We start from the raw sequence: 14,900 nt of genomic DNA on the forward strand, positions 1-14,900 counted from the left end.
CGACACTGCCGACTATCCTTCACCATCAACAGCCCTCCCATGACCGCAGAACCCTCGATGGACGCCTGCACCACCGAAGCCCTGACGTGCATCCTCCTCAACGTACGCTCCCTCCACAGACATGCCACAGAGATCTGGGACCAGCTCGACGCCCTCTCGCCTGATGTCGCCTTCTTCACAGAAACTTGGACCAACGCCACCTCCGCCCCCGACATCGCCACCGCCATCCCCAACGGATGCAAGATCTAAAGAAAGGACCGCCCCCTCCGCCCAGGAGGAGGACAAGCCATCGTACACAAGAGCTCCCTTTGACTCTCCACCTCCAGCATGAGCGACCCCCTCTCCAACACAGAGCACCTCCACTTTCAGATCCAAACCAGCCCCAGAACCACGCTGCGTGGGACCCTCATCTACAGCGCCTCTTCCGCTACCACCATTGCCGCCCTCGTCGTACCCCACGCCATCACCTCCACGGACGACATTCTCATCGGAGACCTGAATTTCTACCTCGACAACCGCAGCGACCCCAACTCCACCACCCTCCTTGACAACCTCGCCAATCTCTGACTGACGCAGCTAGTCCCCACCCCCACACACCCTGGATCTCATCTTCGCAGGAGGGACAAACATCCACTTCAGCCACACCACGCAGCCCCTCTGGACAAACCACCACTGCGTACACTTCACCTTCACCACCACCACCGCACCCAAACCCGCCCTGTGCCCACCACGGAGGAGCTGGAGCAAGATCACAGAGGTCACCTCAACACCACCCTCCGACACCACCCCACCCCCCCTGCCACAACCGACGCCAACTCCGCAGCCAAAGAACTACACCTGCTGGATCGCCAGCTGCGCTGACAAGTTCACACCCCTCCGCCACCCCGTCAAACAATGCCCCCTGAAGCCGCCTGGTTCATCACTGACCTCCAATAAGCCAGCCTCTCCTGCAGGCGCCTCGAGACACTCGGGCGGAACAGGAAAACCACAGAAGACCAGAACAACTACAGAAACGCCATGAATGAACACCACCAGCGCATAAGAGCCACCAAGCGGACCTTTATCAAGAACAAAATTCACACCAATGCAAGCAACTCAAAAGAAATCTTCAACGTCATACAGCAGTTCACCAAACCCCTCAGCAAAGCCACGGACGTTACTCCTTCTCAGGATCTCTGCAACAAGTTCAGCTCCGACTTCCACCTGAAAATCAAGGCCCTTTACGACAACTTCAGCGAACAGACTCCGGACACCGCGCTCCTCCCCACCACCGACAACCAGCCGACCATCACCACCTGGAAACCTGCCACCACTGAAGATACCACCACGACCATGAAGAACACCCACTCAAGAGCCCCCATGGACCCCTGCCACCGCACATCTACCACAGAGCCGCCATACACCTGAACTAGGCTGGACCATCAATGCCTCCCTCGATTCCGGCATGTTCCCTGACGACTGGAAGTGGGCAGAGGTCAAGTCCCTCCTCAAGAAACCCTTGGCCGTCCCGATGGACCTAAAAAGCTACTGGCCCATCTCTCTCCTTCCCTTCACTGCCAAAGTCACAAGGAGATTCATCAACACCCAACTGACCACCTTCATCGAAGAGAACACCATCCTCAACACCACCCAGTCCGGATTTCACAGCAACCACAGCACCGAGACCGCCCTCCTTGCCGCCACTGATGACATCTGCATGCTACTCGACCAGTGCCACACTGCGGCCCTCATCCTACTAGACCTCTCCGCAGCCTTCGACACTGTCTCCCATCAGACGCTTGCAGCCAGACTCCATGACGCCGGTATACGGGGAACCGCCCTCAACTGGATCGGCTCCCTTCTCTCCGGCAGAACCCAAAGGACCAGACTCCCTCCTTCCTCTCCGAACCTACTGAGATCAACTGCGCAACTGCGGAGTTCCCCAAGGATCCTCGCTCAGCCCCACGCTCTTCAACATCTACATGGCCCCCCTCGCCGCCATAGTCAGACAGCATGGGCTCAGCATAGTATCTGATGCTGGCGACACCCAGCTCATACTCTCTCTCTCACGAAGAACCCCGAAGACACTAGACTCAGCTTCCAAGAAAGAAGGAAAGATGTTGCAGCCTGGATGAGCGACAGCTGCCTAAAAATGAACTCAGAGAAGACAGAGATTCTCGTGCTCTGACCCTCCTCCACTGTGTGGGACAGCTCCTCGTGGCCTCCTGCGCTCGGAAACCAACCCACCCCGACAGACCACGCCCGGAGCCTCGGCATCATTCTAGACTCCTCCCTCACCATGACTCGCCAGATCAACGCCGGCGTCTCCACCTGTTTCAACTCCCTTTGCATCCTCCGCAAAACTGTCAAGTGGATCCCCCCCAAATGCAGAAAGACTGTCACCCACACACTCATAACCAGAAGATTGTACTACGGCAATGCTCTCTACGCCGGCATCAACAAAACCCTGCTACACAAGCTCCAAACCATCCAGAACACCGCAGTCAGACTCGTCCTCGGAACCCCACGTCTCAAGCACATGACCCCGCACCTACGAGACCTCCACTGGCTCCCCATCGAGAAGGGATTGACCTTCAAGCTACTCACCGAGAGACACCTGGATGCCCAATAGCGGAGGCTAAGATACCAGAAGTGGGATAGCCCTCTACCAATCTACACAGTCCTGTGAGTGCGTAAGTGGTACGAGGATCGATATGGCCGTTTTTATTATCAATACCGAATCCTCAGCAAAGAGCTGCTAAAGGGAGAGTCATCGGGGGCCACTATCTGAAGGGTTTGCAAGATAAAACAGGACATGATCTGCATAAAGCGCAATGTGGTCTTCGTGTCCTATTCCCATCCTCTGATCTGTGCATCTCAAGGGGCTCAATGACCTATGCGAAAAGTAGGGGGGGTAGATGGCACCCCTGCTTGGTCCCGCGGCCGATGGTTACTTCGTCAGCAACCACCCCATTTATTGGCAGGTTGGAATATAGGTTAGACTCAAATGTACGGAAGCGGGGCCCAAGTCCCACCCTCTCCAGCACACAGGTCAAATAGTTCCAGTCTACTATATCAAAGGCCTTCTCGAAGTCTATCAAAAGTAATGGCAGTGGAGATGAAATCCTGTGATCTTGGGCTAGTGCCATGTGTAAACATCGTAAACAATGACTCGCGCTCCTAGCAGGCATAAAGCGACATTGGTCAGGGTGGATTAGAGACCGAAGAACTTGTTGTAGGTGGTTGGCCAATACAGTTGACAAGATCTTAACCTCCCTGTTAATAAGTGAGATAGGCTGGCAATCAGCACAGGCAATGGACGGTGAGTGCGTCTTTGTTATGACCAATATAATGGTCTGATTAAGGTCTCATGGGAAGGAGCCCATCTGTGTCGCCTCTTTATAAAGGGCCAATGAATGAGGTGCCAGGATATCTTTATATTTAGTGAAAAATTCCATAGGTTAGACGTCTGGGCCAAGTGTTTTCCCAGACGCCATCGCCAAGCCTGCATCTCCAATTTCTTCAAGGGAAATGGGCTGGTCCAGCTCTCGCCATTCATTACTAGAATGACTGGGCAAGGGTATCTCATCAAGGAGGGGGGAAGCTTTGTCACAGTCTGGGACTGCCCAGTACAGGTTTGCATAATAGTCTGCAAACACCTGGGCGATATCTAGGGAGGAACGGTGTATACAGCATTGGCTGTCTGCTATCTCTGCTATAATCCGTCCGCTAGGGGTCTAGAGGCCAGCCAATATAACAACTTGCTGTTTAGGTCCCTCCCACCCATATACTCCTGCAGCTTGGGCACGTCAGATTTGCTTTGATGCTTTAGACGAGTGGGCTCTAATCTCTTCCTGTAGCATGGTCAATTTCCTGGTGATTAAGCAGAGTCTCTAGGCATAGGGCGCGAGCTTCTAGTTGGGTGACTCAATCATGTTTTGCTTTTTCTTTCAGTCAGGAGATGGTTTTGTCATGTCCCTAAATAGTGGCCATACATGCCACCCAGAGGCTACCCATTTACTGGACCTACCCTGTTTTTGCGTTGAAATACGCCACAATTTCGAGTCTTACAGCCTTAGTGTATGTTGCATCTTGAAGATGCCAGGCGCTGAGCCGCCACGTTGGACGTCTGGTGGAGTCCGGTTGTGCCAACGCTATTCCATTTGAGATTATCTGCACCTACGAAACCGACAGAACATTGGTGCCCAGCATAAGAAGCAGATCTATGCATGCATGTGTATGGTGTACTGCTGAGATATGTGTGTATTGCTTCTATCTAGGATTCCAGGTTCTCCACAAGTCGCGAAAACCTAGAATGTACACCCCTTTTGGTAGGGAGTTAGTCCCTTGGTGGCGAACTTCAGTTGGGAGACCAGAAGAGTCCACCACAGGACCCAAGACCATATTGCCACATATTATAGTTAGATCCTGAGGCATTTGGGCTATGACATCAAGGAGTGTGGCTAAGAAGGATTCCTGTGCTGTGGGGAAAGCATAAACTCAGAGCATACTCAAGGGGCTGCTCTCGATCATACCCGCTAGGGCGAGATATCGACCCTGTGGATCCGTCCAAGTTTGGGCTACCATCAAGGGGACAGAGCAGCACAGCATTATTGCCAGTGTTGTAGACACTGTTGAACGCTTGCTGTGCTAGGAATGGACTTTTGGTGCCCATCAAGTGCATCTCCTGGATTATCAGGATAGAAGGTAGGTAGCGTTGGCATACCGCATCACCACTGCACACTTGATCTGATGTAACAAACTCTTTAGGTTCCAAGACATAACACCATAATGGACCATGGCAAGGTTGGGGACATGAGATGCATGTGAGCTAAGAACATGCCTACTGTGTAAGAGGGGCTGGATGCTGATCGCAATGCGTGTGTGGTTGGGTGTGTTGAATCAAAGCTGGCTTAGCTGTGATGGGACTCTGTGACATCCTAGAAAGAAAAAAAAAAGAACCAACAGGCATGCAAGAAAATAAAACCACAATACATTGTGACATAAACCCCTTCCCCACACCCCATACTCCCCCCCCCCCCCCCGAGATGCATTGGTTGCCCTATAACATATTCCCCAACTTATGACCAGTTTATCATCGATAGGAATGGAGTGGTGGACCCTTCCTAGATGTAGGAGCAATATAGTTCAATGTTTGGCTTTGCAACAGTAAGCAGGAGCTATTCAGAAATTGTGTGCTAATGCACGTCGAGACACGGGAACCAAGAGCATTGCCCCTATTATCTCATGAGTGGAGAAGGTGTCCAACCCAGTCGTTCCTCAGCACTGGGTGAGGTACGAGAGTCTCTTCCAGTCTTTGGGGACTGACCCGATCTTTGCGGCAGTGGTGGCACCGAAGAATCAGAACTCAATGAGGGGGAATGCATTCCCCATGTTGCACCTCCCGCAACGAGACCTGGTGCAGACCCGTTTCCGGAACCTATCTTTGTCTGCGTCTGTCCGGTACATCTGGCCAGTCGATGGAGGAGGACATCGGGTCGAATGGTGTCATTGTTTTTCTTCCATTAGCCATTCCCATGGTGACTCAGGGGTTTAAAAAAAGTGGGCCTTATCTGCGAATATCACTTTAAGGTGTGCCGGGAACAAGAGAGAATAAGATAGCTTGAGGGCCCCGAGTCTCTGCTTGACAGATTCATAAGACCTGCATCGGGCCTACATCTCTCATGTGTAATCGGGAAAGATTAAGATTTTTGAATTCTGATAGCGGACTTCCAGGTGCACACAAGATAGTCTCTGTCCTTGAAGTTGAAGAACCTCGCTACCATAGGCTGGCATGAAGTGCTTGTAGGAGGTTTGGGAGTAAGTGCTCTGTCGGTCGTTCCACCGCCAACCAAGGCAAGAGTTTATTAGATGGCATCCACAATTTGAGCTATTCCTCCAGGAATTCAGCTGGTCGGGAATTTTCTGCATCTTCCAGAAAGCCGACGAGACTCAAATTGTTGTGTCTCGAGGGGTTTTCTGCATCTTCTGCTCAGCGGTGGAGTTCATCAGTATGAGTGAGGAGGTGAGCAACTTTAGTCTTGAGGTCGACAACCTTCTGTGTTGCGACTGGTTGCGTTCCACAAGTTTTGACGGGGGAGTACCACGTCCACCCATACCTTTCCTATCTTCGTCTCGACCGCTGTCTGTGAGATGTGGATGGCATACAACATTTTTATCAAGGTCCCCTGCTGTTGTTGGGGCAGTTTTATCCAAGACATCCCACCTGTCGCTCTGGTTGTGTAGGTGAACTGGTCAATACGCCGCTGGGAGGGATCGGATTTTGAGACCTTGTCTTTCCCCATGTTTGATGGAGTGTAGGTTTGTCCGTTGTGCCTGGGGCCTGGCCCACTTGCCACAGTCTACAGCAGCACGAGCAGCCAAGCACTGGGTGGGTCTCTGCTGGGATGTGCAGAGAACCGGGAGGAGAAGCGAGGGAGGACAGCGTCTGCCAGTAAGTCAGTGTTGTTGCACTGCGCAAGAGGGGGGTCTGTGCAAGCGATCGCCAGCTGCAGTATCGGCAAGTAGGGGGTTCTCACTGTATCAGTCTCTCAGCCCATAGTCCCCTCACTCAACTTCAGCAAGCCAGGTCAACTTCCCTCTAGTCATAGAAGTACTAGTGTCTGGGTGGATGGATATGGGTGATGTACAAACAGCGTCATGCCATCAAATCAAGCTCCCCGCCCATCAAGTGTCAGCAACAAGCAGCAGGAGGCGACTTGTGTCTGGGGGAGGGGGAAGACGGGGCCCCTCCAGTCTTGTACTTGACTGACCCAGTTGCCCTCAGGCATCCCCAGGATAGAGGGAGAGGGAAGAGCTCATATAGCTTCAGGGCATCCCAGTCCAGATGTGAAGGCATCTAGGGCAGTACCGCACATGAGTGGTGTGAGGGCTCATACAGCCAGGTCCTGAGAGAACGCTCCAGCAGGTTCTGGGCTTTGGTTTTGTGTCTCACTGTCCTAGTCTGGAGGGCAACACATGCTGCGTGGGGGCTGAGCCAGGGATCAAGGTCGCCTATCCCACCCACGGCCGCACTCTTCACCTTCTCTTGAATGCCCTTCTATGGCCCTGTGTCTCACTCCGCGAGGTGCGGATTGGCCTCCACATACTCTGGGAGCACGGAGCAGCAGCCGGTCAGGCAATCCAATGAACCCTGTCGGTCTACAGGGAGGGCCCAATTTTCATCCAGGTGGTTGTACTGGATGTCTCCCTCGGGAACAGGCAGGGTGCGGGGACCTCGGCAGAGCTTTGCTAGCATACATAACGCAGGGCATCAAAGTGGATTGTGGCGGATGGCGGGGGGGGGTCTGGAGCACTTCTAAAGCGCGACTGCAATCGTGATGCCCCAAGCCGCGCCCCAGTGTTTGTATTAATATTATGACTCTTACTCATATTTCTATAAAAGGGTAGGGTATAATAAGTCTACATTAATAAAATTGCCTTTAATTCTGTACTGATTTTAGGGGACAAAACTCGGCAAGCTCCTCTATGTCCTTGTGAGTCATTAGTCATGTCTGGTGTGGAGAGGAGAGTGAGTATGCAAGAGGACGGGCGCAAAGAATAAAAGGTGGTCAAGTTTTATTGTGCTCAATGTGGGAGGAGGAAATGGGGCGAAGTGGGAGAAGGAGAGGTAGATGGTTTGTCAGATCGGGTGAAAGGGGTGGGATGTGGGTGGGTGGAAGGAGTCAGGCCTGACTTGCCCAAATATAGGCAGTAGCTGTGGCGCACAAGGAATGCACTGCGAAGCAGGAACGTTGGATTTTGTAACAAAACATGCTGGGGAAACAAACCAGGTGAACAGATGTGAAAATAACAAATATAACATGTATTGTTATAAATTCTCAGTGCAAATGTGTTTTATTTCACCCACGAGTATTTATTCTGAAATGATAAATGGATTCAGAAAAATAGCGTATCTTTTATGAGGGATTTGTTTTTCCTGTATTGCTGCAGCAGGTGACATTCGTTGAATTCCAAAGTTGCTCTCCTACTCAAGCAGAACCAATCCTGTCAATGATAAATGTGTGCAGCAACACAATTATTTGTTATTTTGAAATGAGGCAGTCACAGTGGCCAGGCTCTTTTATATTCCCAAGTGACATCCACATAAATACGAGAATGTACGATTGTTCTCCAAAGGAAAAGTGTGAAGTGAAATTGTGATGCAATGCTGCAATAGTGCCTTGAATATGAATATGGGGGGAGGAGGGTACACATGATGTATTAAATCTTAATATTGATGTTTTCTGTTGCAGGGAAATCTGGTGAAAGCAGAAGATGTATTTGTTGCTATAAAAACCTGCAAAAAATTTCACAAAGAAAGAAGTATGTCCCATATACCAGTTCATGTTTTCTTAGTACAGTTTGCTTTGCATGCCAAATTGTGCTATTAAGTCAGTGTGATGATGATAATACAAATACGTTATGTTTTGTGTAATTGAACATATTAAATTTCAAGCCAAGTTCTGTCAAACATAGATAGAAGGTAGTTGAGGATAAGTACAGATAAGAAGATGAAGGCAAAGGTGTTGTCATTCATGAGGAGTGTGTAAGATATGTTGCTAGGTCTAGAAGTGCTTTCTTCTGGGATTTAGCTGTGCTGTCACCTAGAAAGCTGAAGTCTCCCAGGAGGATGTTTTTGATTAGTTGGTTGAGCTGATGATGTTTGCAGATCACGTTGCTGAATATGAAGCTGTAGATGAGGAGTGTCACTGTCTGGATTGCGGATAGTGGGACATGACAGGTGACAAGTTCAGACCCTGTACAGTGCGTCACTCCTAAGATCCCCTTCCGAAGGTCATCATTGCTGTGTATACCGTGATGCCTAGATGCTCCTATTTTCCAATACCCCTCCTCACCATGTGGGTCGAATTGGAATGCATTGGTCTTTTTCCATTTTGTGTGGAGGCTGGGGACCTTCCCCAGCTCCTCCAGCAATGGCAGCATCATAGCCAGATCCGTCCGGCCATCCCTAAAATATATTATCATATCATCCATGTACAGAGGTATTGAGTGTATGCCATCTGCTAACTCCACACATCTTGAGAAGTGTTTTGCACTGACCATAGCAGCAAAAGGTTCCACTGCCAACACAAGGATCATTGGGGATAGTTGGCAGCACTGTCTCGTGCCTCTACATAACACAAAGGGCTCAGATCTTAATTGCCGGTGCATACCGATCGGTCAGCTGTGTGTACAACAGGGTTATCCTCTTAAATCAGCGATCACCCAGATTTGGCTTATCCAGTACCTGTCGTAAAAACTACCAGCTCAGCATATCAAACGCCTTCTCCAAGTCAATGGACAAGGCTATCCCTGATATCCTGTGTTCCTCCAGTGTTTCCTCCAGGACAAGGAAGAGACGTCTGATATTGCTAAAGGTGCTGCGCCCGAGCATAAACAATCATTGATCCAGGTGGATAAGCAGGGGCATGATGGGCAAGAGACGGTTCGCTAGTATTTTGCTCTGTATTATGACATAAAGATTGAGCATAGATAAGGGACAGTAGGAGGCCATATCTGTCGGATCCCTGGACACTTTGAGAAGTGACTTCACCAGGCCTCCCTCAAAGTTAGTGGCTGTAAGCCTTCCTCACTTGCTGCCACATATAGCCAGGTGAGGTGGGGAGCATGGATGTCTACATACGTTTTATCAAATTCGGTCGGCAGTCCTTCTGGCTGTGGGTTTTAGCCATTGCTAAATCATCAACGACGGCTTTAACTCCCATTTCTTTGATGGTCTGACCTAGGCTGGCTCTCTGTTCAACTGTAGTCTGTGGTAGACTACATCGGGATCTATGTATACACATCATAGATCGGTGGCCCTCCTCATAGATGGGCCTATAATATTCGAGGAACACTCTGTTGATGTCATATTGTGAATGTCTGATGCATCCCTGTGAGTCTTAAACCTGTATAATTAACCCTCATCTTGTTTCTGAGTTTATGAGCCAAGCTAGAAGTTGCCCAGACTTGTCACCTTCCCCATGTTGTCACACCAGGTATTCCCTATAGTTAAAGTTCTTTAGCCGCTCCACTTGGCCGACATAATGCTCTCTCGCCGATGCATTATGCAGTATGGTCTGGGTTAGTGATCACTTCTTTCTCCAGCTATCTAAGGGTATGCTGCAGAGCTGTCAGCTCCCTCTAGTGTTTTCAGACCCTCACCACTGCTTCAGTGCAGTGACCCCTGACCACTACCTTAAACGCCTCCCATTCCACCCCACGCAAGAGGCTGTCTCCTCAAAATTATCGAGAATAACTTGCCTCAGCTCGTCCCAGAAAGCGTCCTCTAGGAGCAATGTGCTGTGTAGTCACCGTGTGGGAATTTGGGGATGGGGCAAATGACATTGCAGTGTGCCTCACAGATGTCTGAAATCTTACTGTCGTGCTTTAGGCTCTGCCCCGCTTAGAGAATATACATTCCGCAAGCATGGAAGCGCCAGAGTGACTCAAATGTTATGGATGCCAGCATTAGACTGAGCACAGTGTATGGCAACTTGCTGATGGAGCTTGCATTAAGTGTTTTTACCCTTAAGAACCTAGGTGATTTTACGTAAGCTCTTGTTACTGTTCTCTGCTCCGATCCCACTAACACTGTAAAAATAACATAACATTAAAACAATTTATTGGTTGGTGGCAATATTTTGTTATCTAAGCATGTTACAACAGTTTTACTTCTTATGAAATATTAAATGTCCCTCTTCCTCTCCATCTTGTCAGAAAGCTTAAGAACCTATCAAGCACAGGTCACAATATACAAACCATTGATATACACACAAATCATTCCCTTGCCATGGGTCATATTGCTCTCTATAGCAGTCAAAACGTATCAGCTCATAAAAAACTCCTAAATCACAAATTTGCATTTTGTATTAACTTATTCTTAAGTAGGTTCAAAAACACAAATGTAAAGTATCCTTGCCAGAAAAAGAGCAACGAATTGTGAGGGTGATAGATACTGGGTCCTGTACTAACAGAATTCGAAAACAAAAAATGTATTTTAGAAGCATTGCTTTGTAAACAGTGGTGCTGAATGAGGCTGGTCTGAGGCTTATGGTGGCATTTGGTCCACCAGGTGGCGCAGGCCAAAAAAGACCTTACCCATGCTGTCTACACTTGTCTAGGGATGCTTGAATAAGGGCTCGTAGGAGTTGTTGTTAGATATAGTCTGAGTCATAACAAAGGTAACATGAGACTGGCAGCCAATTGGTAGCATGATTATTCGAGGCGGGGAAGCAGCAGACTTCAAGGATTGGTTCTGGTCCAAGAGAGTCTCCCTTGGGGGTCGGGCTGCTACAGAAAGTAGGTGAAATCCCTTCTTTTAATGCTTTAAAAAAAAATCTGTTAATTGCGTTTTATTCTAGCACACAAGCCAGAAGGACTAGGGACGGACAAAAGACAGCCATTGCTAAGATGTATGCACTGCACTGTCCCAAATAGAGGTGCAGCAGATTCATGGTAGGATATGATAGTGGACTGGCATGTTAAGGAATGGATGGTAGCGCTGTGGTCATACGCCGAGCACAGTATCATAGAATTAGAGGGTGCTGAGCGTAGCTAGACTGAGGCAATATTTACCAGAACATATTTCTCCTTCTCATAATGATCTGTGACAGGCCGCTGTAAGATATGTCAACTCTGTGGGAGCCTCAATGATCTATTGAGAGAGAAATTACCCAAAGACAAAGCCTTGAGATCTTACCTACCGAAGGCGAACATGGAATTGGAGCTGCAACGTCCGAGACTAGCTAAGTTGGGGGAAGCCCAAGAAGCTCAAGATGCTATGTACCTCCACAGTAGACAAGCATGTGCAATGGACATACACGTTTTGTGCCAAAGAAAAGCTCTTATGTACTCACATCCATCACATGGTAACCAGAGGCTAAATACTGCAGCTGGACTGGCAAAGAATCTGATGAACAGGCTCCATTCACGCAAGCAATGTAACCAGTGGAACCTGGCATGCAAGTGTGAATACAGTATTAAACATTCAACGTCCTAATGCCTGTTTCTGCCACACATTAGTAATAAGGCTCCCATTCAAGTCTGTATATTTTGCTTCATTTATAAACATGAAAGAGGTACTTAAATGAGTGCTCCTCAAAACTTGATCTACAGTCAAACATAAATGTGAAATCCATGACTGCCATTTATTTCAAGTTAGGTGTCCAACATCACATGCGGAGCTGGTTTGGAGATGACTGTACCTGGTGTTGACTGGTCTGATGACAGCTGGTTTCAAATGTGCATTAAAATGTTCCAAATGGAAAGGAGATTCTGCTAATATTTACGAGTGCCATTTCAATATACAACTATTAAACTTTGCAAACCACTTGTGTGTGCATAGTAGCACCTCAGTCTGTTGAACCCTTCATACATCTGTCGGTGCCAAATGCCGACATGGTGGCCTATATATTTGATGATAAAGTGTCTAAAATCTCATGAAGTCATAAAACTTAACATCTGAAAGAAATACGTTAGTTAGATTCCTCACCTTAGACTATCCCCAGGCGTCAGGCTGGATCCGGAAAGATGTTTGTAGCAATACCCCTTGCGCGTCGGTAGGCGTCGTCTGCGGCTCCGCGTCCTTACTTAGACTTAGACGCCGCCCTCGCGCGCTGACGTCAGTTCTTCTTTTTTCCGCGCCAGTAAGCGCTGATCCGGGAAGAGCTTACCCCTAGTCATTTTTTGACTAACTTTTTTGACTTTTTTGGTCTATCGACTCGACTCTGGTGCCGGTAGGATGCCTGGTTTCAAAGCCTGTGACGCCTGTCATCGCCTGATGTCGGTGACGGATCACCATCGCCGGTGCCTTTATTGCCTGGGGGCCGACCATGACGCGGAGTCGTGCCTCGATTGCCAGGCCTTGACATCGAAAGCTAGGCGGGAGCGGTCCCGTAAGCTTCTCGAGCTTCGGCACTCGGCTCCGCGCCGCTCTCGGTCCCGGTCCAGGAGGAGGTCCAAGGACCGTTCGCGGAGCCGCAGCCATCGTCATCGCTCGTCGGGGTCTTCCAGTAAGTCGAAGCACTCCAAGAAGTCCAAGAGACGACATCGCTCTTCGGACTCCCCTCGCCGGTCGCGCGACTCAGCTGAGGGTCGGGGTGGTCCCACCCCCGCGGCTCCGTCGGAGCTGCAGGAGCCGCGTCCGTCCCTATACCCGCCGGTCCCTGGGACTGACGCGACTCCGGCGGAGGTCAGTGCCTTCCTCTCGGCCATGAGGGGCCTGGCTCCGCCGTCGACGCCTGTGGGCGCGCCTTCGGGCCCCGCAGGTTCGACTGGGCGACCTTCCACCCCCGGCGCCGTCCCCGGACGACGTCGTTCCCCAGTTTAGCCCCGGTCCGGGCCCGACGCCGGCGCGGCGCTGATTGGTGAACGCTTCATCTACTGCCCGGCTCCGATCATTCCTCCTGTTTATCGGGAATCGGATGACGAGGGCGACTGGGAGGGGTCTGAAGACCCTATGGCCGCTCAGGCCCAACTTTCTCAGGACTGGGCAGAGGAATTGGGGGATGCCAGTGGTCTGGATACCTCCCCGGACGCTGGTTTCATCTCTCCTCCGACTGTGGCCTCGGAGGAGGGTGCAGCCTTTTCAGTGGTGCTGCGCAAGGCGGCCGAAGCCCTAGGGCTGGAGTTGCCTGCTGTGGCCGTGAGGACTAACGTCCTCACTGAGGTTCTTCAACCGACAGCAAGCTCCACTGAGCCTCTGCTGCAGTTTAATGAGGCCCTCATTGACGTTCTGCAGGGCACTTGGTCCAAGCCCTCCACAGTCCCTCCTGTGGACCGGAACGTTGCCCGGCGCCACCGCCCTGCTCCGGGCGACCCCAGTTTCCTCTCCCAACACCCCACCCCTGAGAGTCTGGTTATCCAGGCCTCAACCTCCCAATCCTCCTTCCCGTCCGCTCCTCCGGATCGGGAATCCAAGAGGTTGGAACAGTTTTGCAAGAAACTGTTCTCGTCCCTGAGTTTGGGGCTGCGGTCTTTGAATACCGCTTGCCTTTTGGACCGTCATTTCCACTCTCTGTGGGATACGGTGGAGGACGTGCTGCCCTTGTGTCCGGTGGAGGCCCGGACACGACTCGCCCAAGCGCTTGCTGACGGTCGAGATGCAGCACGGCACGCTATACGGTGTGGACTTGACACCACGGACTCGCTGGGTCGGGCGATTTCCACCACGGTGGCGCTTCGGCGTCACGCCTGGCTGAGGTCCACGTCATTTTCGGGGGATGTCCAGAGTTCCTTCATGGACATGCCCTTTGATGGCACTCGCCTTTTTGGTGAGAAGGCGGACAGTGCGCTGGCTCGGTTCAAGGACTCCCGGGCCACGGCCAAGTCCTTGGGTCTTTCGGCCCCGCGGCCGCAAACTTCCGCCTTTCGTCCCTTTCGTGGCCAAGGAAGGGGCGCCTCCTCACATCCGCCCAGCCACCGGCCGCAGAACCAACCTGCACGTGGTCGCGGACGTGGATTCCGCCGAGGCGGTCAACGTGCCGGTCAGTCCACATCCACCCCGGCAGCATCCGCCTCAAAGCCTTCCTAGTCCGAGCTTTCAGGCCCATTCAACGCCAGTGGGCGGCAGGGTTCGCCATCACCTGCTCCACTGGCGCTCCATCACGTCGGACAGGTGGGTGCTGCAAATTGTCTGAAGGGGCTACTCCCTCCCCTTCGAGACGACCCCTCCAGCCATGCCACCGCTGAACCACCGTATGTCGGGGGATCATTTGCATTTTCTACGCGAGGAAGTTTCGGCCCTCTGCGCCAAAGAGGCCGTCGAGCGCGTTCCTGGTCCGGAAGTAGGTCGTGGTTGTTATTCCCACTACTTTCTGGTTCCCAAGAAGGGCAAAGGGGGCCTATGCCCGATCTTGGACCTCATGAGCATCAACGCCTTCAAGGACCGGTTCAAGATGCTCACTTTAGCTCAGGTT

General features: G+C 51.0%; 1 protein-coding gene across 1 annotated transcript in view; it reads left to right on the forward strand.

Annotated features, from left to right (window-relative positions):
* B3GLCT (beta 3-glucosyltransferase) overlaps positions 1-14,900 on the forward strand; it is a 974,893-nt gene that overhangs the window by 662,600 nt on the left and 297,393 nt on the right. The window contains exon 10 of the mRNA XM_085621666.1: positions 8,235-8,304. Within this exon, the coding sequence (XP_085477792.1) occupies positions 8,235-8,304 (70 nt within the window). The remainder of the gene's footprint in view (positions 1-8,234; positions 8,305-14,900) is intronic.

The sequence above is a fragment of the Triturus cristatus genome, chromosome 8 (assembly GCF_964204655.1).
Source record: "Triturus cristatus chromosome 8, aTriCri1.1, whole genome shotgun sequence".
In the NCBI taxonomy this organism is placed as follows: Eukaryota; Metazoa; Chordata; class Amphibia; order Caudata; family Salamandridae; genus Triturus; species Triturus cristatus.